Below are 15,575 nucleotides of genomic sequence, written 5' to 3' on the forward strand. Positions count from 1 at the left end.
GGCCCCATCATCGTCTCCTACCTCGTCGACGACGTCTTCAGTATCGAGCATTTCAACATCAGCATCGTAGCTGGAATCGATCTCCGCTGCCGGATTGGACATCGGCTCTTGATCTTCCTGCTCGCCTGCCTCTTCGTCCTCGGTATCGAAAATGTTCACCGGGTCAGGTGCCGTCTGCTGGGCCTCCTGGCGCGCTGCGCGCCGAAGTCGAATCGTCTTCTTGGAGCGGAAACGAGAACAAGCCATACAGTTGGCTTCATTGTGATCCGGCGACAGGCACTTGTTGCACACCGGGTGGACGTCGATGTGAGGATACTTCGAGTTGCACACGGGGCACCTCTTTAACGGGCTCCGGTCCATGATGTTTAGTCGAATAAGGCCTCTGGCGTCGATCGGGCCTTCAGCGCCGAAGAGCCACGCGACTCCTCTGGATGTCCGACTCGGGAACTGAGCTGGAACAGAACTGGGCACCGATCGCAAGACAATACCGACGATAAGGAAAGGCCTTTAGGCCAAAAAGAAAGTTTTCTATTGATTCCGAACTTGAGAGATCAAATATGCATCCGAACCCAATGGTGGAAAAAAACAATCTGGGGATGGAGTCGATGCCCATGCGCACTGTAGTCCAGGGGAGGAGCCACCTATCTCGTGATACTTCGAAGACTCTTCCAGGACAACAATGTGCAATCATTCGGACACAACACTAGGCGGTGATCTATGCAATAGATATGAATTAAGCAGCCCACATGCCTCGAACATATACATACTTCCTCGATCTGCTTGGGTATGTTGTTAGGTGTGTGCAAATGATACATTCTTCCTCTATCAGCGTGGATAGGTTGTCAGGTGTGTGCAAAGGGATACATGACACTTTTCTCTGCTCACTTTCTAGGTAAGCTAAAAGACACTTGCTTATAATGCATCTGTAATTAGTCCAGGCTTCCTAGTGACTAAGCTTTTTCGTGTCTCCACGCTGAGTGGGACATTAAATTAATTGCACTGCGTCTACTTAGTTGGGCGAGGATGGTAATGAAATGTGATGTAAAGTTTGATTAAAGTAATTTTTTGGGTTGAGACTACATCCACTTTGAAATGGACTTGCAACGGTTCAGAAACACGTCTCTTCATTTGAACGGAGTGTTAAATGTGATGTATAGTCTAAGTAAATACTTAAGCACAGGTGACATTCAAAGTTCTAAAAAAAAAAAACAAAGTGAGATAGACTGATATATTCACCACACAAGTCAAAATAGTGCCTAAATATATTAACAGTCACCACAGGTAACTCTCCAAAGGAGATAATCAATAGAGGACGACTGTACAGTATAAATTAATGTGTTTATTACTGCATCGCAAGGGAAATTTGAAGGTGAAGTCTTCACCCAATAATTTTACACAGAATAGTTTCATTGGAGTTGACAAGTAGCCCAGCAGTGGCACAGATTCATCTCATAATAAACAATGTGTCCTGTTTGAGCCTCCGGTTGAAAGGGGTCCCCTCCGTGACACAACATTGCAGTGCAGAAGAAGAACAATAAAAGTACACTTGTGATAAAGCAGGGGGTTTCACTGCATGGGAGGCACCTTGTCTGGAAAGAAGGGAGGCTTGTGAACAGCGTGGGGGATAGAGACTACAGGAACCTCCCAAATTTCTCCCTAAGAAACCTCGAAGACACTTACCAGCACCAATGAACTAATCAAGAAAAATGATAACTTGAGATCCCCTCCCCTGCCTCACTCATGGAATGATAGGTACTCCTAATAAGCGCTTCTGGAAGGCATGTGCAAGTGTAGGAAAGAAAGTGGAATTATTTAATCCCAAATTGGGTAACCAGCTTACTATCTATCATCGCAGAGACAATGGGCAGTCCTAGGTTTTTCACCTACAAATCACTGCTATCAGATGCATCTCTCTACTCAGATCAACCGAAGCAACAACAAAAAAACAACGCTCAGATTGCATTACGGTCACCCATGAAAGCCCAAGACCAGAAACACTGTGTCCATGATGAAGCGGAGCGATGTGTTCACCTGCCCAACAGTCAACTGGCCAATATGGGGCTCAAGAGAGGTCAGTGTTGGTGAGATGCTTGGAAGAGTGGAACTAACTCAGGTGCCACCATGTGAGAGGTCCGCATGGCTAGGTTAGAGCCTGCCACTTGTACGTCTCACCTTTCTTTGACTGGCTGGTTGTCTGGGACAGACTAAGTCACATGTCCGCCTTGCTTCTGCAACACCGATACTGTCAAGGTGGTCAGACACTTGTCAGGTGAACCACCCTATAAAAAGGCCGCTAAGGCAGTGCAATGGCTATGTCCTTTTAGTTGAGTGTGCTTTTAGTTAAAGAGGATGCCATGTCCAGCCACAGCAATCCTAAAAGAGAGAGACACTGCTGCTTAAAGGACCCGGGTCAGCCATAGCGCTTCCAGAGCTACCTAGTGCTGGGCATTTCATGACTGTGTTAAACATTCCATATCAGAGTCGATAAGGTCAACCCATAAAAATATCACATCTACTACTCTGCTAAGAAAAGTATACAATTACTATTCTTTCCTCTCCATCTACACACACTTTGATTACTGGGCAATGTAGCGGTTAGGTCGACGTAGTGGATGCAATATTTCTGTCATGCGATATAATACATTCAATACAGTAGGGAGTGCTGTTACGAGGTCAGCTGAGGTAAACGGGGAAGCCAAATAAATTACATGTGGACTCAGGAGATCAGAGAGGAAAACAAAGAAGGGAAAGCACACACTGCCATAGAGAAGGCGAGGCGCTACAATGATTGCATGTGGGGAAGGCAAGGCTTCTGCCCCATCTATCTAGAGCATTGTTACCCAGTTTTTGTGGAGTTCATGTTCTCTGCATTAACTGCCTTTCTTCATGTAGACGCGTGTGCATAAATCAGCGCCCGATGAATTCACCATACGCTCTTAGGCTACACCTACCCTAAGCAAGATATGCCTATTCCTTCCCATTCCTGAGCGGGGAACCCCCTTCTCTGACTGAGTAAGCACATTCTAGAACTCCCAGATGATCACAGCTTTTTATTCCAAGAGGGATGTTGTAGACGAAGACTCCCCTTCGACCTGGAGCCCAACTAGAGCAGGAAAGACAGTGTGGGCCCTCACATTGGCATGAGAAGGAGTCCATGCCAAGCGCTAGCGCCTCGTATACACCCGCATCACCGAAGGCAAGTCTAAAAATGCATTATTGCTTCTCTTCGTGTTGCCAACATTTACATACTATATATATATAAACTTCTGCATATATATATAAATATACGTATGTAGTCATCTTTATACATGTAGGGAATATATTATTCATTTTTAATATTCAATAAAAATATGTTTTAGATTTTGATAAGACGCTTTCAACAGATAATTTACAAGATCCAGTTATCCTGGCCATTCTTTGAGAACTGCACGGGAATTCTGCTGTACCCACGCTAAATTGAGAGGCTTCACAGCACGTTGGCCTCAAACACCCACCCCCTGCACGCTTTTCTGTATCCTCTCACCCATGTGCCATACCCGATTAGGAGTGATTTGTCCATAGAGTAAATCCTATTTACCAGGAGCACAAATTTTAGCCCCTCTTACCACCTACACTACCCCCCCTCTCCCTTTCTGACGCTAAAACCTAGAAGGCACTGGCCCCCTATTTCCCCATAAGGCTACTATCTAGACAGAACATTAAGGCGAGAAGGTGAATAGAGTTTTACTATCCTCTTGCCTGGAACAGTTCACAAGGATCTGGAGCCCGTGCGTGCCGCTGTCAAAGTCAGACATGATAGCCTTTGGTCGGTAATGCAGACCGGCTGAGCACCAACATCTTGAACAAAATCAGTCCAGAAGCAAAAACAAGTGATATGTGTGCCTGGCATGTCCTTGCCAGGTATGGGCCCCCTCCACCAACCAAGCTCACCATCTCCTTTGGGGAAAGTTGCGCTGGCTCCCTGGGCCAGTTCTAAATGAATAGTGCAGTTCAAACTCATATGGCTTTGGAACAAACACAGGCCCACATCTTATGCCTGATACTCGAAGACGCTATCTGGAGGTGGTGCCAGTTGGAGTGGAAACCCAGGGGTGTGCAGGTTAGGGAGCAGTGCCCACCATTCCAGCTTTCTCTGCCCTTGCCAGAATGGACTCCGGAGGTTCAGCTGCAACTGGGCCTTCTGGGCTTCCCTCTGAAGAACCAGGCCGTGGGAGCCCCCAGTAGCGGATCATGGACATCCTGAAGTCCTCCATGCGACCGTTGGACAAGTCCAAGCCCTCAGTTAGCTGGCGTCTCCCTTCAGACGGCTCCTCCTTACGCCGCCGGCGAGTGCGCACTTCCAGACAGTTCTGCCCCTTCAAGTGGCGCTGCAGGTGGTCTTCTTTGGCGAAAGCCTTATGACACAGCGAGCATTCGAATGGCCGGTCACCTGTGTGCAGATGCATGTGGTTCTTCAAGTCATAGCTGTGCAGGAAGCGGGCACTGCAGTGCCCGCAGCAGTAGGGCCGCTCGCCTGTGTGTTTGCGCATGTGGATCTTCAGCTTGTCGTTCCTGGAACAAGAGGGAGAGAAAATGGTCAAAACAATAGCACTAAATGAGAAACCTGACTGGTAGAAGACAAAGTAGGGGAAGTAGACACCCTCATTAGGAAAAACTTTTCAATACTGAAGCAAACTATCAAGATATACTCAACCCTAGCCTGCTCCCACTTTCAAACTCAGTTTGGCAACCCTATGAAATCAGACAACTTACCTGGGAATAAGACAACCTAACTGAAGATGTAGACTTCAATTAAAAAGGTTTTTGGTTTACTTACATTTATTGATTAAGTGGCAGTCCTAGTTATCTCAAAGCGTCTAAGCGCTATGTAGTTATGGAGGGAAACTTCGCTAACATTGCCAGTGCGCTGGAGCCTCAAAGCCTGGATAATCGTCCAGTGTCGTACTCAAAACATCCTGGTAAGAGGGTGCGGAAAAGCACCATCCCACAGATCCGCAGGACCACCGCTGGAAGAAGAGCCTTCTCCTACCTCACTGCAAGAACCTGGAACTCCCTTCCTCAGCATCTCCTGCAATCACCATCTCTGCCTCAATTCAGGAAGGACCTCAAGACCTGGCTCTTCGACTGAACAGCAGACCCCACCCCTCCCCCCACAGCGCCTTGAGACCCTTACGGGTGAGTAGTTGCGTTCTACAAAGCCATGACTGACTGATTGATTGATTGATTGATTGAAGACTGTCGGGAAGAGCTACTGGCTAAAAAGTATAGAGAATTATTTGGCGTTCAGGCAGTGACATCCAGTTATTATTTGCAGTGTGGTGGTGTCTATCGGTCCCCCTTCACTGGCCACTATTTGCTGAGATCTTGGATTGGGCAACAAAAACTGGAGGAGCAGTGATAATCAACAGCCAGACACTATGGTTGGCTGTAATTATGGCTGTAAGAGTATGGCACATGCTGACGGACGTGAACGATAGTGCCTAAGCGATAACATGCAGAGTGACGTGGTATGGCATTACGTCTTTGATAGAAACAGACGATCACTAGCGCGATATTGAGTTACTAGTCATAGCAGGAATGGAGGAAGGGAACAGTCAAGGGTGCCGCAGTGGCACCTCATAGAAAGTCCAGAATGGGCTGTTTTCTAATATTGTAGATGGGGGACAAAAACACTTGTGCAACAGTCAGGGCATTGTTACTTTACAGTACTAGTTGGTATAGGCCGGCAGAACAGCGTATCGTTTAAAGATAGTCAGCTACTGCCATCTGAATGATGAATAACGTACTGAAGCTTAAGAACAAGATGGAGGTACTTGTTTTTGGTCAGAATTCGACTAGTTGGTCTGAGATTTGATGGCCAAGTGAGCTCGGCCTCCTACCTACACAGAGAATAGTAGCATGGAATCTCGGTGTCCACCTGGATGATAACCTATCACTATCTCAACAAATGAATAAGGTGGTGTCCATTTGTTTGTTCCATCACAAACTGTTGAAACACATCTTTCCTTTTTAGGTACATATAAGTGGTACCGGCCTTAATATACCTTACTATGACTATTGCCTGTATTTGATGGCTCCAACGAACTTATAATATGGCTCTTCAATTCTTTTTTTTACCTTTAAAGACAGTCTCATGTTTCAACGTATAGGCTTGGGCCCACCAGGCTTCCGCTTAAAAAAAAAAGAGAATTCTGTTCCAATCCCTGAGTCTGTTCCATCAAGCGGTACACAAAAGGGTTCTCTATCTTCAGGATACATTTCGATACATTTCATAGATACTGCCCAACACCACAATCCAAGGCGAAGCTGTTTTATGAACGCTCGCTACGAGGGTCGAACCTGGAGCTATTACGCAGCCAAACTGCGAATGCCTTTCCTTGTCCTCTGAGCTCGTGGATATGCCTTTCCCCTGTAGGGGATTGTTAGACAGGTCGTGTTTGAGTAATCTGTTAAGAGATAGTTGTGCATCAACACGTTTGTTTTAGTGTAGGGTCGCTCATAAGGGTACACTAAACACTGCTCCCCAGCTGGAAACAATAATTCACTTTCCAGTCATTTTAAACAGATATCCACAGTTGGTATTTCATGCCACCCCTTGTCATGAGTAGTGGCACGTACAGTACGCTCCTCACATCACCGTACAAGATGATGTCTACCATTATCCGCAACATTTCTTACCTCATTTTATACCCAATTCATGACTCTTGAGGGAAACCAAAACCCAGACGTGGGAGGCTGTGAAATGTTTGCAATTCTACATTTAAATGCAACATAGTGCTCATCCTAAGAAGCATGCAAGTACTCGCCTCCGATGCAGTGTCAAAGCAAAGGGATGGATGTGAACCTAGGAGGAAATTACCCCTAGGAGGAAATGACCTGGCAGTGACGTAGAAGTAACCTGGAAGTGATACAGTGACTTAGAAATGCCTTCTGTATTGAACACCGCCATGGCAGGAAAGTCCACAAAGCAGCAATGCTTAGTAAACATCCACATATGGTAGCCTTTCAGATCTCCAGCAAAGACCCTGGAGAAGACAGCCTAACCATACCACAAGACAATGCAAAGCAGAGCCCATATGGAAATAAAATGTACAAGAACAGCACCACTGGTGCATTTCACTCCGATAGCAACAAAGGGCTACCAAAGTTCGCTCAAAGCTCATCTGGCACCTCGTGAGCGAGGTCAGACTTTCGCAATGGAAGAAGTGTGACCTAACAAGGAAAAGAGGCCTGCAAGAGAAGTAATAAAAGCCAGGTTTAGCTAGGGCTGCCAGGTTACTACAGAGGAAAACATTATACTAGAGGAACTGCAGAAAAAGCCTGTTTTCACCCACCCTTGTAACGTAAGTGGTAGCCACCCGAATTGGGGTAATCACATGAAGGGGATTAGTCTATAGCATGTAAACCAAACCCTATACACCGAGCTGCATAGAACAGACTTTACAATAGAGGTTTCAAAACCTGTGCAAGAAAACCTGCGACAAGTAATGAACAAAGCGTAGCCTCAAAGTGTGAAAGAAGACAGGTCAGACAGGTGAAGCATCACAGCAAAATACTGCATGGCTGCCTTGGCCAGGGTCAAACACGGCTACAATATTACCTTTATTCTGGAGGGGAGATTAGGAGGTTGCCACAACTTCTTCAGTTTGAATCCATGGGCTTGCTTGTGGAAAGAGTTTTTTTTTTTTAATTTCCTGATTATCAGGACAATCCTTTAAAAGCTTCCTATCGTTGCTAATCTCCTGGGGGGCAGGCTGGTTGGTTGTGGACGCTGGGCACCTCCCTGAACTAAATTTGGTGGGCTGGAGGAATCAGATCTAGAACGAAGCCTGAGGGACACGAGATGTGGCTATCGGGATTACTAGAGATGACCTATTCTTGACCCTTCTGTTAAGGGCAGTGGAACCTGTTGCGGGGAGCGGTCAGCCCTTGGAAAGCCTGCCCTCAGGAGCTGCCTGGCCACCCGAAGTGCTGCAGCAGTAAAAATTGACCCTTACCATCCTCCGCTGAGGCACAGAGGCACGGTCCCGTCAAGGGAACTAGTCTGCACACGAGGGAACTTTCATCCTTCAAGCCTGAGACATATTCTCAACGTGTACAAAGTGTAAAACACGAGGACTGACTAGAGGTGCCAATCTCCTTGCACTTGGCTCTCCTTGGCTGTGTGTGTAACAAACGTCCGCGGTGTTGACTACAACCTCAGGACTTGAGTTCCAGGGCCTGGTTAAAAAAGTAAATCTGATACGGACTTCTAGCCACGGATTCCTTAACTTAGAAATATCACCAGGGGTCAGACTGGATCCGGAAATTTTTCATGAGCAGTATCCCGGTGCAACGGTAGGTGGAGTCGTTCTGCTATTGGTGCGCAGGGGTATTGCTCAGGAAACATGTGCGGATCCAGTCGGATACTTCTAAGGTAAAGAATTTGTGGCTAGATAGTAACACCTAATATGGTAGAGACCCAAAGTAACTTGTTCGTCAAAGCATGTTATATAGAAATGACTGAATGCAAAACTGAAGGCCATGGTGGAAGCACCAGCACCACTCGCCGGAGGCCTGTAGAAAAAAAACCTGTCCACTTTTGAATAACTGCCCCCCCCCCCCCTCTCCATTCAACGTACTTCACAGAAGGAATTAATGCAGTTAAATGTAAAATGCAGTAATACAACATAACCACTAGATGGCAACATTGGATTAGACCTAAAATGTACATAAAGCCTCTACCAAAGTATTCACTATTGTCATAAAAGATGTGCCATAAATAAAAGCCTGCAAAAACACATTTTTGGATGCAATTTTATTTATGTGTTGCAGTTTTAAATGGCGCAGAGGTCACACTGCACCAAGTCAAATTCTATTTTCTCTATTTTTAGGCACGGGAAGTGAATTTCCCCAGAATCCCAGGATGTTTAAACCGACGCCAGCGACATGATGAACCTGGTTACCCAGTTCCAAAGCTCTAGTGGTTAAGCCACATTGCCACCTTCGCTAGTTATCGAGGTACCAACTTAACTACAGCAGAAACAGTAGTTAAAGTAGGTGCAGGCGGAAGGAAGAGAGTGGGAAGTGAGGGAAGGCAGAGTGTGTAGCAAGCCTGCTTTGAACCCCATGATTTCTGCCACTGTTGAGGAACTTTCTTCGCCAGGAAGCATCAGGCCTTGGCTGCTGCTTTGAGCCCCATGATTTCTGCCGCTGTTGAGGAACTTTCTCTGGAAGGAAGCCTCAGGCCCTGGCTGCTGCTTTGCTCTTTTAAGTAGCTCTTAGAAGAGCCTCATCCACATATCGTGATGTGACAATTTCCGTGGCCAGGGAGCTGGCACCGCGTCCACTAAGTCTAACACGGCTTGCATGGACTGTCCGGCTGTCTCCATGCCATCCTGAATCAAGGCTTTGGAAGATTCCTGCTTGGGCCCAGGGAGTCTAGGGATTGCAGGGGTGGCCACCTTCCAAGGTGCTTGGGAATCACTGGCTAATAAGAATTTGGTGGCTCTAAAGTGGCCGTCTAAGTTTCATGGATATGGATCATAACAATGCAGGGGTGGACTGAGGTTTGTTCCAAGCTTCTTTGATAAGAGTGTGCGGCCTTATTTAAGATAGATCTAGTAGTCTTTTTTTCCTATGCCATGGTCTCCTTAGAAAGGGGGGCTGTGGTTGCTCTGTGTGCATGGGGATTTCTAAAGTTTCCATTGTATGTTGAATAACAGCTGAAAACGAGCCTGTTCTGCAGTGATTGAACCCTTGTACCTGGGGAATTCCACCAGAAGAGAGGTGTCCAAACAACTCGCATGCTGGAAATTGGCCAAAAAGCTAGTTCCACTCTGCAGAGAAGGAGGAAGTAAATCACTGCATCATCATCTCTCAAAATGATCACATTTTTTTAAATGCTGCACATCGGAGTCAAACTCAAAGAGGTCATGCATCTAGCCTAAGGATTCTTGCTTTGACATTTTAGGATTCGATGGAACCCAATCTCCTTTAGATAACAAGATGATCTTTTCTGGAAAGGGATAAGATCACTCATTGGCTTTTGGACCAACTTTGGTGGCGCCAGGAACAAGTGCCGACCCGAGTGCTGAAGCACAGTTTTCACTATTAATACCAGAGAATACATAAGTCCACTTGAAATAACGCATTCTGAATGCCTGTGGGGCGAGGCCAGCGCAGAAAGATCCTACATGGTCTGTGGGAGTGAGCCAGAAGCCGGGATGGCTTTCAGCATGTCATCGCTCTGTTCCCGAGAGGCTCCAGCAGGAGGAATATTTACCTCTGGTGGGACAGATTGAATCAAGGATACTTCAGAAGACAGATCCATTCCTCTAAATATCCCTTTGGACCTTCTGTGCTTCATGGATGCTTCAGAAGACAGGTCCATGTCCCTAAATATCTCCTTGACCTCTTGTGCTTCAAGAATTCTTCAGAAGACAGATCAATGTCCCTAAATATCTCATGGGACCTCTTGTGCTTCAGAGATGCTTCAGAAGATAGATCCGTGCCCCTAAATATCTCCTTGGACCTCCTGTGCTTCAAAGAGGCTTCAGAAGACAGATCCATGCCCCTAAAGATCTCCTTGGACCTCTTGCGCGTCCGTCTCTTGTTAGTGAGAGGAGGAAGAGTGATGCTTTTGTTTGAATCTACTCTCCTGTCACTTGGGAAAATGGCTCCTGCATTGCAAGGTCCGTCACTTCTCCTCAAGTGCAAAGGTGTGGTTTGCTTTCCGCTCCCTAATGGCCTAAGAGTGCATAAGCGCACACAGGTTACTGGACCACGAATTATGCAACAGGCTCAAACACCCCATACAATATTTGAGGGGATCCAACACTGGCATTTGAAATGAACCATCATGACCTACAGGATGACAAAGTTTAAGAAAAATAAAAAAAACTCCTTAAAAATAAATTAATCATCAAGAAAATTTCGAGGCTCCACAACAGGAGCCTTAAGTGGCAGGGAAATGTAGAACTGGCCTCACTGGCTCCCATGGTGCCCTCAGTGTCAATTTCCGGTGGTGTCATGTAGCTCCAATAATACCGCTGTACAAGACAACATGCTGCTATTGGAACAGTTTGTTGATCACTTGCACTGCAAAGCAGGATGTTCAGCCCTGCACCAATCCGTGCATGGTTTATGGGACACTGACAATTCTGTGCAAGATTTACGGGGTACCAGAATGGTGGAGGTTCTGTGTAATATCAATCCTTGCACAGTTTAGGGGGCAGTGTGGGAATGGTCTTCATGTGGGAACACTTGCATAGCTAATGGGAAGAAACTGTGATGATAAAGGTTCTGATAAGTTATAACCCATGAACTGGTTACTGAGGATACTGATTCTCATGTCTTGCAGTACTGATCCTTTAAGGTCAGTTATTTTAGAACCCTTGCATGGTGTATCTAGCACTCCAATAATGGAAGCTGTCACGCAAAACCTTCACAAGGTTTAGAAAAGGCATTTTGATTGCATGGTTCTCCTATGTATCAGGGCCTTAATGGTTTATAAGGGCACTTTGATACCAGAGTTCATATCAAATAGCAACACCTGGGTGGTACAGCAGGGCACTGATATGGGAGAGCCTTTGCCCATTTGACATGGGCACTTAAAAATATTCTTTCTTGCTAATACCCCGGTTGGTCCAGAAAGAATGCTACTTATCAAGGAATGTTATTAGATCACAAGCTCAGTTGGCATCCCCTACCGAAGGAGAGTATTGGTAACCTTAAGAGGGCATGCGCCGAAGTTAATGACTTTTCTTTGCGCCTGGGTCGAAAGCCTATGAGAACCATGCTTGAGATCTATAAAGCCAAGTGCATTCCCCTCTCCACTTGTGGTAGTGAGATCTGGGGATGCCTGAATTTAGACACAATTGGGGTGGCAGAGAATACATTTTTCAGGGGGCTCCAGTGTGTCTCCACCGGGAGATTGCATGAGGAGTTAGGGATGAGATACATTATTGAATATATCCAGTTGCGACCTCTCTTGTTGTGGTGTGCAGTACAGCTTAAAGAAGAATTCTAACAGATCAGTCATATATGATTGTACACAATTGGTTAACATGGCCAATATTCCCTGGTCGGTCTAAGTCAAAGAGAATCTTAAAATTCTAGGGAGGCCTGACTTATTTGCCAGTCTAGAGGGAATCACCAAACGTAATGTTGCATGGGTAAGAGACTTTTTCCAATTGAGTAGCTGTTAAGAGAGAAGCCTCAGCTCTGGTCAAGCCTTCATTTCGAAGATATGTGATGGTCAAAACAGTTCCTGAGATAGAGCCATATCTTCTCCTTGACATGCCTGCCCGCCAGAGTCGTCTGTTGACTTATTTCAGGTTGAGCCGGTTTCATCAGCTGATTTGAGGGTTTTTAGTTTAAGGAATCTGACCCACCCACTTGCAGATGTGATCTATTATCCAAATGCATATTGTTTTAATTTGTCCTTTATATAAATCTCTGGCATAAATATTTGAAACCGCTTTTTTGCTCTCTGGATTTTCTTTAGGCTAGACCCGCCTTTTTATACCTGCAACTTTTAGAAACTCAAAGTTTGTTTTTTTGTATCAAAGTTTCCTAATAGGGGGTCTATGGCTCTGTATGCTAGATTTGATCTTGGAGATAACCAACTTCTGATGAATTGTACTGTTTATTATGAGGTTTTTATAGTAATTTCTTCTATTTTACATGCAATTATGATGAACTTTTTATTATATTTTACGTGTATGATTTTATTACAGAATTGAATAAAGAAAAGATTTACCTACTAGGTCTTGGGAGTGCTGCCTCATTAAAGGCCAGCTTAAAGGGACACCATATTGTGCTGTCATGCTTATTCCTATATTGAGAATTTGTGAAACGCCTTCAGAAAAGAGTACCAAACAGAATAATTCTGCAGGCTAGTTAGTTATCAGAATCATAGATCCATAGAAGCTGGTGGGTACTGTAGTGTTATAGAACATTTCCGTAAGCTCAGAGTTGCTAATCTCTAAAACTTTTAATTTATCTATAAACATAGGCATCAAAGTGTTTGTAGGAGTCACTAATCTATGCACTAGGTTATAACCGGTGGCTTAAACAGGGATATTTACTGTGTGATGTGTTAGAAATCCTGCCAGTCATAACAAGAAATCTGATATCTTGATATTAAATGTGAAACAGAAAGGTAAACAGCAGAGCCACCTTACCTGGTGAAGCGGACTCCGCACACCTCGCAAGCAAACGGCTTCTCGCCGGTGTGTGTGCGCATGTGGCGTGGCATTTTTCCGGCTCCATGAATAATCTTGTGGCACACTGGACATTCCTGAGGCACCTGGGATCGCCTTTTCCGTACTAGCTTGTTGACGCCGTCCAGCAACTCTGCTGCTAGAGCTGGGTCATGTAGGGGATTCAGATAACCAGCATCCTCTAGGTCCATCGGGTCCTCGTCCGACATCTCGTCAGGTGGGGAAAGAGGAGGTAGCGGTGGCTGTGGTAGTGGGGGTGGTGTGGGCCGCTCATCAAAGGACCGATCCAGGTCATAGTTCAGGCTATTCTCGTTGCTGACCAGGTTCAGTGGAGAGTGGTTTCGCTCTTCATGCATGGGGCTACGGTCGTCGTCCTCATCTTCATCAAACATTGGGATGGGGAAATGGCGGCTTAGGAAGGGCGCGCTGTGCAGGATATGGTTATTTGGACGAGATGGTTTGACTTGCAGGAACTGGTGTTGCTTTTTGCGGCGGCGGGGAATGATGCTCCTCAAAGGCTCCTGCGGCAGAGGGGATGGTGCTGGCGGTGGGCTGGCCGCTCGCACTTCACCATTTTGCCTAGAAGCAAACTCAGCCAGGTACCGCTCTGCCTTCTCATAGTCTATTCCATCAGCGTCAATGCCCGCATCATCGCCAGGCCTGTCCATGCTGCACTGCAGGATTTCCGCACAGGCCTCCACCACACAAGGAATATCAAGCAGTTTGGCAGCCCGCAGGACTTCACGCATGTTGGAGTTGCTGATTGTCAACGTAGCCGTATATGCAAACTCCAGAAGGGCACCAAGAGCATCAGGCTGTAGAAAGTCCAATTCACAGACACTGTGAGTGGTGCCTGGAGACCCAGAGGTGAAGAGCTTCTTAAAGTAGTGGCTGGAGGCAGCCAGCACAGCTCGATGCGTGCGGTACTCCAGGCCCTGGGTCTTAAGGGTGATGTCACACAGGACACCCCGATGTCGCTGCTCATTCAACCCGCTCAGCAAGTCGCTGCTGTGCTCTGGGAACGGAATACCTATCAACTCGTCCTCTGGGCTTCCCATCGTCCCCTGTTGGAAAGGAAAACAAAGATACCTGTAAGTGACTGCCACAATGGAGAGTAAAACTCAAGAATACAACTGTGAAACAAAGGACTAAAATGTAAAAGACAACATGTTCTTGGGACACAAGAGGCAAGTAGTTTCAGTTGGTAAAGATATGGGTGCCTGCTCCATAGAAAAGTACATCTGGAGTCTACAATCTAGAAGAGGAACGACAACCACACAAGGCTCCCAGTCAATAACATTTCCAAAAACGTTTGCTATGAGTTTCTGGGTTTAAATGTCCATTAAGGGGGGAGAGCCAGCTCTCCAGTGTGCCAGGACCTTGAAATTAAAACTTTTAAAACTCTCTTAGGCAGAATGGAATGGATAATTCTGAAGAGACCTCAAGTCCTTTTACTCCCCACAAGCCTACTCTACCACTACAAAGAACTTCCAACTGCTCCTTTTTAGACTCTTTGGGGCGGATTACGATGTCAGAAGAACGGCAACCGACCAACAGTCGGTTGTGGTCCTTCCGACATCTGCCCCTGCACTCCTCCTGCCGCATTACGATGCAGCGGGCAGAGGCATTGGGTGGATGGACCGTCCCTGGCGCTTCCGATAGGCTCAAGGAGTCCGTCGGAACCCACCATAATCTCCTAATGACAGCAGAGCCATGCTCAGCTCCGCCGTCGGGATTATGATGGCAGTTTCCAACAGCCATTTCATTTCGGCCTTTCCGACATGAAAAGGCTGGTGGAAAGTGTCTTTAGGGCTCCCTTCCCTTCCACCCGGCTCTCCATAAATGGGACCCCTCAACATCCCTGTACCCTGTGGAAGGCACCACAAGCAACAGATTCACAACAAATCCTACACGTCTACCTAGGTAGAAAGGGCTAACTCGAACACATAAAGCATTCATGAAAACCCATGCGAGTCTATTTAGGGATGAAGGGCAGTCAGGCACACAACACTATCCATGAGAAATGCTGACAGTCTACTGAGGTTAAAGGACAGACTTACACAACCAACACCAGTCACACCAAACACTGCATGCCAACTTGGAAGTAGTAGGCAATTCAAGCACGCAAGCCGTCCATGGCAAACCATGCAAGTCTGTTTAGGAATAAAGGAAAGACTGAAGCACACTACACTACCCATGACTCCCCACTAAAGTCCACTTACGGATAGTGGGCAGACTCAAACACACAACCCATCATTGACAAAATGGGCAAGACAATTTAAAGACAGACAGTCTTGAGCAATAATGACATGGATTACAAACTTTCCTAGTCTGGAAAGACACAAAATCAAGGACACAATATGGTCTATG

The 15,575-nt window shown here is 46.2% G+C and overlaps 1 protein-coding gene across 3 annotated transcripts in view; it reads right to left on the bottom strand.

The window, feature by feature from the left end:
* Nucleotides 1-1,324: 1,324 nt before the first annotated feature.
* Nucleotides 1,325-15,575, bottom strand: part of ZBTB7B (zinc finger and BTB domain containing 7B) — a 134,320-nt gene continuing 120,069 nt past the window's right edge. For all 3 annotated transcript variants that reach the window (XM_078670007.1, XM_078670005.1, XM_078670006.1), the window contains 2 exons: nt 13,167-14,269; nt 1,325-4,551 (listed from right to left, as the gene is read on the bottom strand). In XM_078670007.1, the coding sequence (XP_078526133.1) occupies nt 4,101-4,551; nt 13,167-14,263 (1,548 nt within the window). In that variant the 5' untranslated portion in view covers nt 14,264-14,269 and the 3' untranslated portion in view covers nt 1,325-4,100. The remainder of the gene's footprint in view (nt 4,552-13,166; nt 14,270-15,575) is intronic.

This window comes from Lissotriton helveticus, chromosome 12 (assembly GCF_964261635.1).
Source record: "Lissotriton helveticus chromosome 12, aLisHel1.1, whole genome shotgun sequence".
NCBI classification, from domain to species: domain Eukaryota; kingdom Metazoa; phylum Chordata; class Amphibia; order Caudata; family Salamandridae; genus Lissotriton; species Lissotriton helveticus.